The sequence below is a fragment of the Rhinolophus ferrumequinum genome, chromosome 3, assembly GCF_004115265.2.
Source record: "Rhinolophus ferrumequinum isolate MPI-CBG mRhiFer1 chromosome 3, mRhiFer1_v1.p, whole genome shotgun sequence".
NCBI lineage: Eukaryota > Metazoa > Chordata > Mammalia > Chiroptera > Rhinolophidae > Rhinolophus > Rhinolophus ferrumequinum.
Window position 1 is genome coordinate 94,681,681 of NC_046286.1, and position 14,138 is coordinate 94,695,818.

The 14,138-nt window shown below is 40.9% G+C and overlaps 1 protein-coding gene across 4 annotated transcripts in view; it reads left to right on the top strand.

The window, feature by feature from the left end:
- Positions 1 to 14,138, top strand: part of ESR1 (estrogen receptor 1) — a 358,432-nt gene that overhangs the window by 122,006 nt on the left and 222,288 nt on the right. For all 4 annotated transcript variants that reach the window (XM_033103075.1, XM_033103072.1, XM_033103074.1 and 1 more), the window contains one exon: positions 13,875 to 14,065. In XM_033103075.1, the coding sequence (XP_032958966.1) occupies positions 13,875 to 14,065 (191 nt within the window). The remainder of the gene's footprint in view (positions 1 to 13,874; positions 14,066 to 14,138) is intronic.

Here is a 14,138-nt window from a genome sequence, read left to right on the forward strand (position 1 = left end):
TTTTCCAAAAAAAAAATCTGCCCAATGCCGGGCAGATTTTTAAAGCACATTCATTCTGGAGAGTTGCTGTGACCCTGGAACCCCAGCTCTGACTCTCTTCTTAGTTGGATGTGTAGGGGAGTCAGTAGTTCCAGCTGTGGCGGCCACTGCAGTGGTGAGGCAACCAGGAAGGCCTTGGCTGATCTGTATATATTCCGGGGGTTTTGTCTTCAGAGTGTCACAGTGTTTTAGAGGGTGTGGATGCTGCAGGCTCAGGTGTGCGTCACGCTGTTCAGGTGGTTGATGATGGTGACCAGCCACTTGGTCGGGTTCAGGGTCCTGCTTCGGATCTGGAGGGTGTCCTGGCTACTTGAGACTTAGGCTTCAGAAACCTTTGCCGACTTCCTGGGCACCACGAGGGACCCCTGGTCTGAGAAGTAATTGAAATCACTGTTTGGCAGTCTGGTTTTGAGTGACCAATGCAGCCTGTTGACATGCTTTTACCTCACTCTACTGATGTTGTAAAACCGCCACCAGTTTCACTGGATGGCTGACCCAATTTGCCTATTCGTTCATTCATTCATTTAACAAATATTTATTGACCAGCTACTCTATGCTAGGCACTCTTCTAGGTACTGGGAACAGACCTAGGAACAAATAAAACAAATCAGTAAAGGATTCATTGCGAAGGTGACATTTAAGCAAAGATTTGAAATAGGGAAGGGAATAGTACCATGAGGATAGCCCAGTGAGAAGTATTTCCGGCTGATGTCACAGTGGTAAAAAGGCTCCAAAGCAGGAGCATGCCTGGAGTGTGTAAGACAGAGAGGCCAGAATGACGGGAGTGGAGGAGGAAGGTGGGAGTAGGGAGAGGAGTGTCGGGGTCAGAGTGAGTAGGGCCTTTGCAGGTCATTGTCAAGATGCTGGCTTCTACTCTGAATGAGTTGGAGATCCAGTAGAGTTTTGAACAGATGAATGACCTAATTTGACTTTTTATTGTGAATAAACACTTAATTTTTTTTTTCATTTCAAATCTTTACAGAAATGAAACAATATTATAAACCTTCATGTACTCATCCCCCAGCTTCCACAATGATTATTTTATTTGTAAATATTTCCATATGCATTTCTAAAGGAGGAAGACTGTGTTTAAAACCACAACTCTCTTACTATCGTATTTTAAAAGTTAACATTATGTCTTTACATATCAAGAATTTGAATTGATCGGTACTTTGGAGGTGGAGCTGATGGGGTTTCCTGATACAGCCTGTGGGAGGGAAGAATTAGGGTTTGGGCAGTAGTTAAAATCCTTTTCAGCGTCGTACGGTTATTAGAAGACTACTATATATGTACTTCCAAGTAAGTTTTAAAGATTAACACCATCATCTGTCTTTGGAGTTTTCAGTTTCTTTCCATAAACATTATTCAATGCCACCAATTCTCCAGTTAGAGAAAATACTGTGATTTCTGTTTTCAAATGAGGAAAAGTGACATAGAGTTACTTACCTGGTAAGTAACTTATTCTAAAGTCCCTTAGATAGTGGTTTAGAAAATTCTGGCAAACTGTGAGTGACTTATCCAAACTTGAAATTTCTTTTGCTTGATTATTCTTGTCTATGGGAAATTTGGGCAGACAATTGGGCACATATCAAGACTGACTAAACTCTCAAGATATTTTTAATTATTTCAAGGGCTCTAGTTCCATATAATCCAATTGATTTATTAAATTGAATTCAATTTAAATAAATTCAAAAGATTTATTGGCTGCCTCCTCTATATTTGATATTGTTCAAAAGGATTCCACAGTCTAACAGGCATGAAACCTGTCTAACCACTCATTTCAATGTAGTGAGAAGATGTGGGTACAAGGTACAGAGACAGCAGAGTGGAGCAGCTGAGTCTGAACACCAAAACCTCTTGCCATGAGCTCCATATAGTGTGCAGCTCTGTACATGTCCCACGTGTTCCTCATGTCTGCAGATGACACGATCTGCAAATGTTGTTATTGTGACACCACAGAGTAATCTACTGTGTCTTCTTAGAGGGAAGCAAGACTTTCTTTCTTTGTTGCACCACTAGCAAAAGAATAGGTGGCTCGTTGAACTTGCTTCCTGTAGGGTGAATGGGAATATCAAAGAAGAATAACCCTGAAGATTTAGTTTCAGCTTTCACATCTAATGGAGCCTTTTGTATTTGTCCAGAGGTGTTAACATTTCTGGTCACTGATTATGTTTAGAAATGTGGCCTTACCATGGATGAAGTTGCTCTGTGCAAAAGAAATATTTTAAACCATGTCCAGATTGTCTCCTCTTCCAGAATCACTCTTTTGCGTTGGCACTCTTTCCAGCCATGTGTGTTACCTGGGCTGTACCACAGTAGATGAATTATGTGTACTTTGCCTTTGATTTCTCAGCTGTATTTTCTTCTGTTCAGGTTCCCACCTCAGTCATTGTTGACAGAGCTCACTGAACTAAGGAAATGTCAAATATACAGAAGTACTTTCCCCCTTTTCTTTGTCTTTTCATTTCTTGTCTTCCTTCCCTCTAGTTTTTTTTTTTTTTTTTTCCCTTCAGGGTTTCTCATGCCTCATGTTAGAGAAGTGATGTTTTTGTGGGAGAGTCATTTTAGCAGTTAGAAACCATAGCCATCACCAAAAGCTCCCTCTGATGAAATGGGTGTTTGCCATCTTTAATCGGTCATGGAAGGGAGTGCTGAGCAAACTTACATGCTGGGCTGCCACCTCTTCCCAACTTATCTTTTATGCGTTTTATTATTCTTGGGAAAGAGTTTTGAAAAATGGTCTGTGCACTCACGAGACCCACTGGAGAAATTCTAACTGGCTATAGATGTTATTTTTGGTTGTAGGCATGGGACAGAGTTATGGTCACACATTTGTAGAGTTGGAAAGGAATTTAGAAAATGTGGTTGAGACTTCTCATTTTACAAGGAAGAAACTGAGACCAAGAGAGTTTTGGTGACTTACTTAAGCCATGCAGCTGTTATTGGCAGCTTTGTGTCTAGAACCTAGGAGTTCTGACTCAGTCTAGAACTTTCCCACCACAATACCCTGCCTGTCTCATTTTATCATGAAGCATTATGATCCCTGATGACATACAGGTTCCCAAGTAATTTTTGTAAGTAAAAATTTCTATTTACAAATCTGGATATGTTTGTGTGGAGGTTTCGTGTGATGACATGTTATTCTTATCTCTTGGATGGGATCATAAATTGAATGATTCATGGATCACACGCAAAAGCAGACCAGAGGCCAGTGTTGGAGCAGGATTGTTTTGGGGATTTAAGTTCAGCCTATAGTGCTTTTTCCCAAAGGCTCAAGTCTTCCTCCTTAAGTTGTCGTCTTCCTAGGGCAGAAGCTACCATTCTTGTCTTATTCTGTCGCCCTCTCTCCTTACTCCTCCTCCTCTATTTCTTCTCTGTCTGTATCTGTCCTTTGTCCTAGGATGCTCACTCCTTGGTCAGTCATAAGTAGATGCTTATGCAATGCTGTTGATTCAATGAATGCATTTCTTAAGATTTCTGCATATGAGTAAATTATTATTCTCTGACTACAGTGTCATATTTTCTGTGGAAACTAGGCAAGAAATCAGACTTGTTTTATGAAGGTGTGGTGTCAAACCACAGCTCTCACTTGACGTATGTCTTTTGTGTCATCCACAAGCCTTGTTTCTTGCTTCTTGCTTTGGACTTCTTGTCCTCACTGTTCATTAGCACTTGCAACAGATTGGTGCGAGTTGAGAATGGAGAGGTGATGAAACTCAATTCAGGTCATTTGGTTACATCTTAGTAACTGATAAAAGGTAAAAAGATCTTGACTACATGGGGATTTTAGGCAACTGTATGCCAGGCTACTCTTGTTTCCCATTAGTGTGGAAAATCAACACTCGCTTGTATTTTGGGGTGAAGATAGTTTTCTTAAGTGAGTGGGAAAACCTCTTGACATTTTACAGAGAGCCTTAAGTTTTGAATGTCGAATGCTAATGTTCTTTGTGCATAAAGAATTTGAGAACTCTTGTATATGAACATTAATGACACATCATTTTCTACTTGTGAGTTAAAATAGATGTTTTCTGTAATAGTATTTTTAGGAAATATTTAAACTTTCATCAAGCCATTCTCCTGTCAACTCCATTAACTCTGTTTTCTTGGAGCTCAACAGAGTTCTCAAACTTTGCACTAGAAATTGAATTAGCATTTCCCCTCAAAAAAATATGATTGGTCTTGTAATCAATAATTGCAGGCAATTTCTCATGGGATACTATTTATGAGTTTAGGAATGAAATCCAAGGTAATGGTTTTGCCCCCAGATGTGGCATACTCTTCCCTTGGCTTGTGATGCTTTTTGGTGGAGCTCCCCAGGACACCTTTCTCTGTGGAGAGCCTGGGCTCTGGGCCCACACTGCCTGGGTCCTTGGCTCCACAATTTCCTGGTGGTGTGACTTCCGTGACTTACCTAATCTTTCTGTACCTTGGTTACCTCATTTCTAAACCAACTGCAGTCATAATAATATTGCTTAGAGTCATTTTGAGGTGTAAATGAGTTAATTACATATAAAACTCTTAAAATAGTGCCTGCCACAACTATCAATTTAGTGTGAAAATTTGTTGGCCGCCTCCCCCAACTCCTTTTATCTCCGTGGACCAAGGGTCATGCTGGGTTTTTGAGAAGTCCATGGTTGTGGTTCTGAACTTTGGCAGAAGCTGAAATAACAGCTGTAACTCTCTCTCTAGATAATTTCACGGTGCTACATGTATTACTGGTCACTTTTTGGAAGAAGTTTTCTTTTCTACCTCTTAGGGAAGAACATTGTCTGTCTGTGTTTATTAAAGAGAAGATACAATAAACATAAATAAAACTTATACCCACTGAATGGATAGTGTGAAACAAGAGATAAATAGATTAAGTTTTCAGGGAAGCAGCATAAAGGAGAGTCTTTAATTTCCAAAAGAGTTGAAAGGACCCATTTTTGTCATCCAGAAAATAATTTTGAACTTGCCAACCCCAGAATTTAACTACCACATGGTTTAGGGGGTTGAGTCATACTGGCCCAGGAATCATGTAACTTGAGCTATTCTAAAAATGAGATTCAGGATTTTTTCCTCTAGACTCTACCATTTTAGGTCAACTTGTCCATTCTTTTTAAGAACGTCTGCTATGGAAAATATTTATTTACTGCTATGGGAAATAAATAGAGATTATATTAAAATCCAAGTACAAAATTGCATAGACAGTAGAAATACCCACAGGTAAGTTTGGGTCATAGGCACGAACCACCACTAGCTTTATGCCCATTTAAATGTCGATATTTAAAGCAGAGAGAGGTACACAAGACAATACATTCAGATTGATTTTTGTGTTAATACACACGGGCATCAGGTGACTTCTTATCATCTTAATACAACATTCTGTTATTGGTTAGCTGTGCCTCTTGCAAAGTTATTCTTAATTCTTTATTGATTAATGTATCTAATAAGTATTTATTGGATATTTTTGTGTGCAAAGCACCATACCAGATGCTTTGGGGGTGATGAAAAATACTTAGAATATAGTTTCTATACTCTTGAAAAGCTTATATTCCAGTTATGAAAGCAAGACATACAACAGGGAACATGTAATTTTACTCATTCTACAATTGACTATCGAATCCTTAACTATTTGTCAGTACTGTGCTGGGAACTGGGCAACAAGTGACTGTAATAAGATCTCTTTCCTGGAGACTCACGGTGAACACCTATGATGAGGAGGAGGATTCCAGAATAGTCTATATGAGATGTTCTAGGATCACATGTTGATTCTGTTGAGAATGTCAGTGGCTGCTACCTGGGAGGAGGCATTTTTCACTCAGGAGATTTTTGCCTTTTGGCTGAGATAGGAAATGGTGTGGATGAAGGACCTGGGGTGGACTAGTTTGATCAGGGAAGGGTGATACATAAAATTAACCATCATAGGGAGGGATAGGGCTGGAGACAGGACAACAGCCAGGTCACAGTTGCTATGCGAAGGAATCTGAATTTCTCCTCTAGGCCGGGGGAGGGGTACTACTCTGAAATCTTTTGGGGAGACCATTCATGGGCTTTAGGAGGTCCACGAATACCCTATGATTTTAGGCAAAATCTGCATATCTGTAAATAAGGTGTTTTCCTGGGGCCTACCATCCAAAGAAGATGAAGAAGCTTTATCCTAGGTATTGAAGAGACATGAGAGATTGCAAATAAGGGTCCATTTTGCATGGTGGAACCTTGCTCTTGCTGTCGTGTGGAGAGCAGGTTTGCAATGTGGAATGTGTAGGCATGGAATTGGGAAGGCTGTCGAGAAGACTCGTCACATCTGGATAGTCATTCAGATGGCACATATTCACTACTCACTTAACTGTGTGTTGTGCTGTGCTGAGCATGGTAAGTAAGTAAGGCAGCTATAGTCCCTGCCACGGTGGAGGTTATGGTGTATGGGGTCAGACAGATAATTAAACAGAGCACAACCACATGTTGGTCCACTGCACCCACTTATGCACTTGTTTATTCAACCTTTATTTCTATGCTAGGCTCTCTGCAGAGTGCTGGGGGAATGAAGCTGCCATTTCAATGGGGAAGACATGCAATCAAATAAACAAATTAAAATGTGGTTTGATTTCAGGTAGCAGTAAGTGCTATAAAGGAAAAACAAAAAACAAATTAGTATCAGGGAGTGGGAAGTGATAGGGAGACTACTTTAGAAACATCAGGAAAGGCTCTTGAGAAGGTGAGAAACCCTGCATGGAGTGGAGCAGCAAGTCAGAGACAAAGTTGCCGTGATGTGGCAGCACCTGGTGTTTGTTGAGAGGCAGCAGACAGCACTTGGAACTTGGGCAGCAGCAGGGAAGGAGGGCGGGCTGTTGAGGTTGAGTGACAGGCAGGGCACTCATCAGGCTGGGCCTTTGAATTTTATTCTCGATGTGGTAGAAGGTTGCTGAGGGATTTGAACTGGGGAGTATGATTCTAACTGCAGTGTGTGTGTGTGTGTGTGTGTGTGTGTGTGTGTGTGTGTAACACACCACCAAGTGATTCACTCAATTCTGACACTATCTACCTGGAGGTAACGTCAGACCCCAAAGATGAAGAGCTCAGTCCTGCAAGACTGTCCTCTACTTCAGATGCCAATCACAAGCCCCGTGCTTCTGACTGACTGGCTGTAAATCAGAGGTTCGCACAAGCCCCACTTTGGGTTCGAATAATTTGCTAGAGTGACTCACAGAACTCAGAGAACCATTTACTTACCAGATCACCGTTTTATTATAAAAGGGTATAACTCAGGAACAGCCAGTTGGAAGAGATGCATAGGGAAAGTATGGGGTAGAGGTACAGAGTTCCATGCCCTCTCCAGAGATGACACTGTCCCCAAATCTCCATGTGTTTATTCACCCGGAAGCTCTCTGCACTCCCTCCTTTTATTTTTTTTCTGGAGGCTTCACTACATAGACATGATTGATTAAAACATTGGCCATTGGTGAATCATTCAATCTCCAGCCCCTCTGCCCTCCTTGGAAATCAGGGGGTGGGACTGAAAGTTGCCATCTTCTATTCCTGGTTGGTAACTAACCCCAGCCCCCATCCGCACTCTTGGTCCAAAAGTCACCTTATTAACATAACAAGAGACATCTTTTTCTCTCTCATCATGTAGAAGATTCCAAGGGTCTTAGGAGCTTCCTGCAAGAAGCAGGGATAAAAACCAAATACATAGTTCTTATTATAAATCAAGATATCACAGGGAGTGAAAAGACCTCTACTACAATAGGAAGAGGTCAGGGTTCATCTAACCAGGTCATGAAGGTCAGCAAAGTCCCCTGAAGGAAATCAAGTTTAAGCTAGGAACTGGAGGATAAGTAGGACTTATTCAGGGGCAGGGAAGTGTGTTCCAGGCAGAGGGAACAGCATGCTTGAATGCCTCCGGTATATCATAGAACCATAGAACCAAAATGGGAAGGCAGGAGAAGAAGAAGCAGGCTCTTTGGGAAAGATACTAAGTTCAGTTTTGCACACACTGATTTTGAGGTTTCTTTGGGTCATCCTAGAGGAGCTACAGAATGGGCACTTAGCATCTAGGGCTGAGGTCCAGGAGAGGGGAGTGGGATGGCATTGGGTGTGGCCACATGGAGGGCAGGGATTCCGACAAAGACAAAATGCCAGCCGAGGTTGGCAGAGGGCTGAGGGTAGAACCCCAGGGAACATTGTTATTTAGGAGCCTGCTGGAGGAAGCAAAGGCAGTAGTGGTGAGTAGTTGCCAGAGAAATGTAAGCCAGTGTCTAACTAGTGCTGTAAGAATTCAAAGTTGAACCAGTGTGAGTGCCTTATGGATGATGGGGAACTAAAGTTTGGTTTATATGATAGATGAGATGTGTATAGCTGACGGGAGGCAGTGACTGTGTGAGGAGCATAGTGTGAGCGGTTTCTCAAAGATAGATTTGATACAATTTGCTTCGAGAGCTACAAAGAGACCAATATTGGTTGAGCAGAGAATTGAAGAATTTGGGCTTAATATATATATGTAACATATATATATATTCTTGTCTCCTAACTCCAAATCTATTAAAGTCTTAGCACTGCAGACAACACAGACAGGCATATTTTCCACCTTGCAGTGTTTATTCAGAAAGCAAACAGACTTAATATCACTGTATAATATACAGACAGGTATATTTGCAAAAGCCATCTTTATGAGTGACACTGCCCAAATTCTGATTTTCCTGTTAGACTGTTATAGTAGTTTATCAATAAATCTATCCTCTCCAGTCTTCCCCCCCACCCCAAGTCCTTTTTTTAGGCTGCCGCTAAGGGTACTCTAACCCCAGCTGGATGCCTTATGGCCATCGATGTTGATGTTTTTTTTAAAACTTGACATCCCCTGGTTTGTAACTCCCCTAAAAGTGTATAGGCAGAAGTTTGAGACCTTTGAGTGTACATAACTTTGGATTTGGTGAGGGAGCCTCATGAAGTCGTCCCACTGGCTGTTAATTACACCACATTTCTCGGGAGGGGACATCTCTTGGTTCTTTTAATTTGGCTATGCAAAAAAAAAAAAAAAAAATTCCTCTTGAGACCATTTTTTTTTTAAATTAAAAAAAATGCTTGGTTAATCAAGGGAATATGCTTTTGGATGACTGGTATCATGATTTATGTTTAGAAAAACAAATGTATTTGATTACGTTGAGCTTGAAACTTTTCCTTTGATTAATGAAGATCTTCCTGGCAAATACAGTTTTATTGTGTGCTGTTTTTACTTGGTCTGAGAGAGCTCACCGTCTGGACCCAATATGAATGCCTTCAGACATCTCTGTTAGTTGTACTGAAAATGTGGTATCAGTGGGGCATCCATTTGGAAATATTTAGTCATCAATTGATGTAATGAAAATGGAACTTAACCTAGTCAGTTGCGTTTCCAGTTTCCATAGGTGCAGTGGTGTTGTATTTTGTTTTCTGATCTCTCAAGCTCTGTCATTTCCCTGATATTACTCCGTTCCTTAGCCACTTGTGTGCTTCAAATTTGCAAATTTGGTCCTATAAAAACAAGGTGTGTGTGTGTGGTGGGGGGAGGGCACGGGGCGGTGGTGGCCAGTTAGCTCAGTTGGTTAGAATGTGGTGCTAATAACACCAAGGTTGCTGGTTTGATCCCCACATGGGGCCACTGTGAGCTGCGCCCTCCTTAAAAAAATAAAAATAAAAATAACATAAAGTCGTGCCAACCAAAACATCTGTGTAAAAAAAAATGTTTTTTTTTTTTTTTTTTAAAAAAGGAGAAACCAAAGGGCCTCTGAGGCTGGGTGACAGAAAGAAAAGATTACCCTAAACATGGCATAAGTACTTTCTACCAAAGAAATGTGAAGCGAAATGTGCCAGGTCTATGACAGGTGCAGTTGGGTAAGGTCCGGATGAGGAGGAGATGAGTCTGAGATCCCCAAAAGCTTATCCCTGGGGTCTGATCTACCCACAGATTGGTGCCTGACCCACCCTTGTGGCTTGGTCTGAGTCCAGACATGGAAACCGCCCACTCTGTTCCTTTCCACTGCAGATTAGGAGGCCACGTTAGTCTGCATTCTGAGGACACAGTTCTCTGTCTGGAGGCAGTTGTACCAAATTAGCTTGGCCTAAGAGTTACTTAAGACAACATAAGCACCTCTCAAAGTGCCCCAGAGCTTTGCAGCCCGTGAGGAGATCTCACCTGCCTTTTAACTTGATCTCGATGATGTTTTTCATGACATCCCACTTCAAGAGTCTTCACAGGGCAGGGCTGGGCCACAGTGATAACTGACAATGTCACATACATGGATTTCCAAGTTGGATAAAAAAGTTGCTTTATGGAGAGGAAAAATGGCCTGTGCAATTTCTCCCTCTGTATTTTTTGATACCTTCTGCTTTTATGCCCTATGTGTACAATGCAATTTTAGTATTCTAGGGCCATTTCAAAGATAAAATGAATATGAAAGGCATTTTGCTGACAGCACACATCTCTGTTAGATCTGGGGGAAAAGGGCTCTTCTATTGCATCTTTTATCAATACTTAAAAAAAAAATTCCCATATTCCATTTTGTATTGGTTCAGTCACTGATGAATTAATTTGATATCGATATTTATTGAGACCCTATTCTAAAAAAAAAAAAAAAAGAGAGAGACCCTATTCTGGATGAGGCACAATGCTGTAAACATTTGGGCTTCCGAAGATGAATAAGGTACAAGGAACTTAGCAGACAGCAACCAAGACAGGAATGTACAATTGAAGGTGTAGCATAGTAAGTTGCAGGAGAGAAGTAAAGAAAAACCTGCTATTCACTTCAAAATAGGGATGAATTATTTTGAGTGAGTGGGGAATAGGAGTGGTTGGTAAGAGAGGAATTCATACAAAAGGAGACCTCAAATTTCAGTAATCACATTACAAATCCATTTGGATGGCTACTATTAAAAAAAAAAGAAATAAAAAACCACAGGTAATAAGTGTTGGGAAGGATACAGAGATATCAGAACCCTTGGAAATGGGGAAGTAAAATAGTGCAGCTGCTATGGAAAACGATATGGCAGTTCCTCCAAAAAATTAAAACTGTAATTTACCTTATGGTCCAGCAATGTTACTTCTGAGTATGTATCCAAAAGAATGGAAAGCTAGGTCTCACAGAGATATTTGAACATCCATGTTCATAGTAGTAGTATTCATAATAGCGAAAGATGGAAGCAACCGAAGTCCATTGATGGATATATGAATAAACAAAACGTGGTCTATACACATAATGGAGACTTACAATGAAAGGGAATTCGGACACAAACTACAACATGGATGACCTCTGAAGACATTGCGCTAAGTGAAGTAAGTCAGTCACACGAAGACAAATACTATATGATTTCACTTACGTGAGGTACCTCGAGTAGTCAAATGCATAAAGATAAAACGTACAGTGGTGGTTGCCAGGTGCTTTGGGGAGGAGGAAACGAGGAAAATGAGGAGTTGTTTTTTAATGAGTATAGCGACTCAGTTTTGTGAGATGGAAGCTGGAGATTGGTTGCAAACTAATGTGAATATACTTAATGTTACTGAACTGTACACTTAAAAATAGTTAAGATGTAAGTTTTGTTATGTTTATCTTAACCACGATTTTTAAAAAAATGTAGTGTTTTATCGTGTAGGGATGAGTGGAGGACACGTGATACCTTGGAACTTTTGCCAATGCATATACTATTCATTCATTCATTCATTCATTCATTCATTCATTCATTCAACAACCATGTATTGAATACCTGCTATGTGCTGGGCACTAAGCTGGATACATGCTTGCTAATCCCCCCCACTCTTACCCCACCCCCAAAGGCACTGAACTTCTATAGTTAAATATTCACAGCTGCTTCCTACTGACTTGAATCATGCATAAGATATTAGTAAACAAACGGTAGAAAGATATGAGGTGGATTGGGGTGGGGGATGGGGAGATTCATCACAGCATGGTGATGAAATGGAAAGGCATGGGAAACGGAATGTGAACTAGACATGGAAAAGGCGAGCCAGTGCTCTCTAAGGATATTAAAAAATAAAGAATTCCTATCTGAGGCTGCCAACCAAAGAGCTAAGTAATTTAGAGTGGAAGAAAATGGCAAAGTCAGATGCACTCACCCCAAAGGAGCCAGTATTTTGTGACTACTAGGGTCCGTGTAGTTTGAGAACCACTGCTACAAAATTGTGGACAATTTTAGTGAGTGAGAAGGGCAGAGAAGGGTTATAAAATGGGAGCTGTAAAGACAGACAAAGCTGATGAGGTGAAAGTCAGGGTGGTCCGGTTACTTGGGTGGGGACTGGAAGCACGCAGCATGAGAATTCCTTAACCCTGGCATTCACCTTATTTAGTTCATCTTAGGTTTCTTTTTTTCATCTTCTAGGGAGCTTCACGTCATCTATCCTTCCAACATCCTTTTACTTCTCTTGCTCTCTGTCTCTCTTTTTTTCCCCCTTCTTATATACCCTGGACCACTCCATTTATTTAAATACATAGTGAGTGCCAACTACATACCAGGCACTGAGCTGGGCTCTGGTCGTGGACTCCCCATCCTCTGATAACATCTTTAGTTGTGCATTGCAAATCCTGGATCGCTATAATTTCTGCTCTTATACCTGGTTAGATGAGAGACGCAAACTTCGTTTCATCTACTACTTTCCTTACCTGTTTCTTCTCGGTCCTGCTACCTATGGTTTTTTTAATCTCGCCTGCTCTCTATTCCCCTCTGTGTACTCACAACCATTCCCTCTCTACTGGCCCATTCCCTTCAGTCTACATGAGACCTCCTTAGCTCTCTCCAGTCCTAAAAATCCTCATTTGTCTTTATTTTCTTTAGCAACCGCCTTATCTCTTTCTCTTCCCATTCTCACCCAAGTTTTCAAAGGAATGGTCTCCGCTCATTTTCATTTTCTTACATTCCATGCACTTTCCCACCCGCTGGATTTTTGGCTGGTGCCCACACTCTCTACTGAAACTCCTTGCTAAGTGTCCTCTTTGTCAAAACCAACTTCCTTTTCTTGCTTTATTGGGCTTTTCTGTCCCGTTTGGCACTTATTGATCACTATTGGCACTATTTCTGTCCCGTTTGGCACTCTTTCCATCTTATGTTTTCTACTTCCTTAAGACTTTTTAGTAACCTATTTCCTTGTTTCTCTCAGAACTTTCTGACTGTTAAGTCTCAATTTTCTTTCTGGGATGTACTTCCTTCACGAAGTCTTTAAAGATTGATGTAATCATCTGTGTTCTGCTCTTTTCATTCCACATATTCTTATAGAGGGGTATTGAATATTGAATAGTATCCTCAATTGTAGTCAAGTTGTAAAAACTGATATCCAGGGTAAAATCTGAATTATCTTTCTACACGTGTTCTATGTTCTTTAGTTCATCTGAGTTTCAAATGCCCCAGCTGTTTTGTGCTTTGTCTCTATTTCCTGAAGACCCTTAGTGTGGTCTAGAATTGGAGTGAGCATTGGTCTCTAATGGTTCTGAGTTATTATAATTGGGAATTCCTGAAAGAAATGAATACGTCTGTCAGAAACCAGCTAATTTCATTTTGTCATTGTCTGGATAATATATTCTGGTGTAGCCAGTCCGTTTTCTGAGCAAGTTTGCAATAAACAATTTCCTTTCAAGGTTAATATAATAGGCAAACACCTTTTGCTGCGACAGAAGGTAAGAGGTAATGAAAGATTAGCTTACATTATGATTCATTATTTCAAAATGTCAGAATAAAGTGGATCTGCTGCATCTCCCAAGCCTCTTGTTCTTTAGAGGAGAGTGTGTGTTTTGCTTTTCTAATGTTAATGGATTCACTTTTTTTTTTTTTCCATCTCCCTCTCTCTTTCTCTCTCTCTCTTTCTGTCTTTCCAGGCCAAATGCAGATAATCGGCGTCAGGGTGGCAGAGAGAGATTGTCTAGCTCCGGTGACAAGGGAGGCATGGCCGTGGACCCTGCCAAGGAGACTCGCTACTGTGCAGTGTGCAATGACTATGCCTCAGGCTACCATTACGGAGTCTGGTCCTGTGAGGGCTGCAAGGCCTTCTTCAAGAGAAGTATTCAAGGTAATAGAGTGTTGAAAATGACAGATCCCACTTTTGATCCTGAGAAGGGAAGTGGCTGAGGAAGGAAGGCATT